This window comes from Octopus bimaculoides, chromosome 11, assembly GCF_001194135.2.
Source record: "Octopus bimaculoides isolate UCB-OBI-ISO-001 chromosome 11, ASM119413v2, whole genome shotgun sequence".
NCBI classification, from domain to species: Eukaryota; Metazoa; Mollusca; class Cephalopoda; order Octopoda; family Octopodidae; genus Octopus; species Octopus bimaculoides.
The window spans coordinates 60,872,325-60,874,846 of NC_068991.1; the positions used below are offsets into that span (position 1 = coordinate 60,872,325).

At 35.8% G+C, this 2,522-nt stretch overlaps 1 protein-coding gene across 1 annotated transcript in view; it reads right to left on the reverse strand.

The window, feature by feature from the left end:
- Positions 1 to 6: 6 nt before the first annotated feature.
- LOC106875733 (uncharacterized) overlaps positions 7 to 2,522 on the reverse strand; it is a 311,359-nt gene continuing 308,843 nt past the window's right edge. Inside the window, exon 6 of the mRNA XM_052971892.1 lies at positions 7 to 947. Coding sequence (XP_052827852.1) covers positions 115 to 947 — 833 coding nt within the window. The 3' untranslated portion in view covers positions 7 to 114. The remainder of the gene's footprint in view (positions 948 to 2,522) is intronic.

Below are 2,522 nucleotides of genomic sequence, written 5' to 3' on the forward strand. Positions count from 1 at the left end.
AGGAGGTGTGGAGCATGGAAGGGATTTGAAATAAAATAAAATAAAATAAAATAAAATGTACCAGACACCCATTTATCAAAAATTATCTACCAAAGTCTTTTCTTCTCAAATGGTTTATAATTTCAGAAATGTCCTAGGGTTATATCTGATATGAATTCTTCGTTTTTTGATAAATCTATACATAAGTAAAAGTAAAACAGTTATTATGAAAACTACTGTAATTAAAATAATTCCTGTCGGTGAGGAATTATTTCCAAAAGTCTCTTGGTTTTCCTGCGAAGATCGTCCATGAAAACCAGAGTTACGTGCAATTCGAGGTAAAATTTGTTTCTTGTCAGGTGCCAAATTTTGCAAGAATTTTTGTTGCTTGTTTATTTTTTCCTGACGTGCGGTATCTTCTTCATTTTCATCATAGTAAGTGTAGTCACCATCTTCATCTTCCTCATCTAGGCTGTCGTCATCATAACCGTCACCATTTTCATCCAAGGCTTTCAATGATTCTTTATTATTGCCAAAATGGACCACTTTCTTGTCTCTGTAATTTTCATTCAGAAACTTATCATTTTCATACTCTTCATAGTCATCTTCCTGGACGCCGTCTTTTTTATTATCTCTGTCTATTCCCATGTCTCCAAGAACTGGTTCTTGGAAGCTTTTCTTAATGACAGTTTCTTGTTGGACAAAGGAACTGGAATCAACACCCAATGGTACTGGTTTCTGTTCATTGGGAAAAACTGGCTGAACCTTCTTTAACTGGCCAGGCTGAAGTATTGGAGGCAAGGAATTGGTGGTGGTTTTTGAAGCAGTATTTAACAAAAGACGCTGGTTCACTGAATGCCAAACAGTATCAGAATGGTTCAGCTGATCCAGACTGTGGTGAAGCAAGAAGTTTAAGTAAATCACCAAAGCTCCACTGGCAACAGCAGTCTTGTGACTCAGACAGCCACCTACAAAGAGAAAAATGACATTTAAGTACCATTATTGCATAGAGACAGGAAATAGTTTTAAGTAAATAGTTATGAAGTGTGCATATGTACAGATTTGTGTTTGTGTATACATTTATAGAGTTGTATGTACAGGGATGTTGTTGTTGCATAGATGTTACTTAGATGCATATAGATGTGTGTGCGTAGATGGCTTGGGAAGGACCTTTGGATCATTTGATGGAGGCAAGTGGCTTAATGACTAAGGTATAGCACTCATAATCACATGATTATCATTTCACTTCCTTGACTGGACAATGTGCTGAGTTCTTGAGCAAGGTATTTCATTTCACATTGTTCTAGTCCTCTTAGCTGACAAAAATGCATTATCCTGTAATGGTCTGATATCCCATCTAGTGGGGAGTAGATGCACCACAGAATCTGGGAAACCAGACTTATGAGCCTATGGCACAGGAAGGACCTTTCATCCTTTTTTGAAATATTGTATAACTGCAATGTTGAACTGAAGCTCCTCTATGAGCCACTGATAATTACTGAGATAAACCCTATTAATGGCACTGGAATCCAAAACATACCAATATATATCATCCAAACTATTTGTATTCTAGTTAAGTAACTACTACTACTATTATTATTATTATTATTATTATTATTATTATTATTATTATTATTATTATTATTATTATTGTTGTTGTTATTGAGGTGGCGAGCTGACAAAATTGTTAGCATGCCAAGCAAAATGCTTAGTGATGTTTTGGTCTGTCTTCATGTTCTGAGTTCAAATTCCACTGAGGTCGATTTTGCCTTTTATCCTTTCAGGGTCAATAAAATAAGCACTGGGGTCGATGTAATCGACATCTACCTACTCCTCTGAAATTGCTGGCCTTGTGCCAAAATTTGAAACCACTATTATAAATATAATTTTTAACTATAAATATGTCTAATTTAAAAAATATGGAGCTTAATGATGGTTAAACAATGTTAATATTTATGTCATAAGAATATAGAAACTTCGAGAGATGAAATAAATCAAGTTCTTTTTTTTTAACAGTGGAACTAGAAGTAGTTAAAGTTATAAATAATCCTTTCTATTACAGGTACAAAACCCGAACTTTTGGGGGTTGGAGCTAGTCAATTACATCGACCCCCGTGCTCAACTGGTACTTATTTCAATGCCCCTGGAAGGATGAAAGGCAAAGTCAACCATGGCAGAATTTGAACTCAGGACATAAATAAGAATGAAATGCTACTTAGTAGTTTGTTCTTAATGTTACTACCATTGCCATCTTAGACAGCTGACCCAAGAACAGGGGTTTCTATCACCTTTCACATTAAGCTTTAAGGGATGCTTGAAGAATGGGACAAAGGTTTGTTGGACAAATAAAATGAGCACTAAACATTTTCAACCAGATGTGGCTGAGTGGTTGAGAAGCTTGCTTCCCAGCCATGTGGTCATCTGTGAAAAATGTGTCTGGCCATGGGAAATACTAACTTACTTGGAAACAAATCTATTGGCAACAGGAAGGGCATCCAGCCTTAGAATAATTTGCCTCAACAAATTCTATCTGACTCATGCCA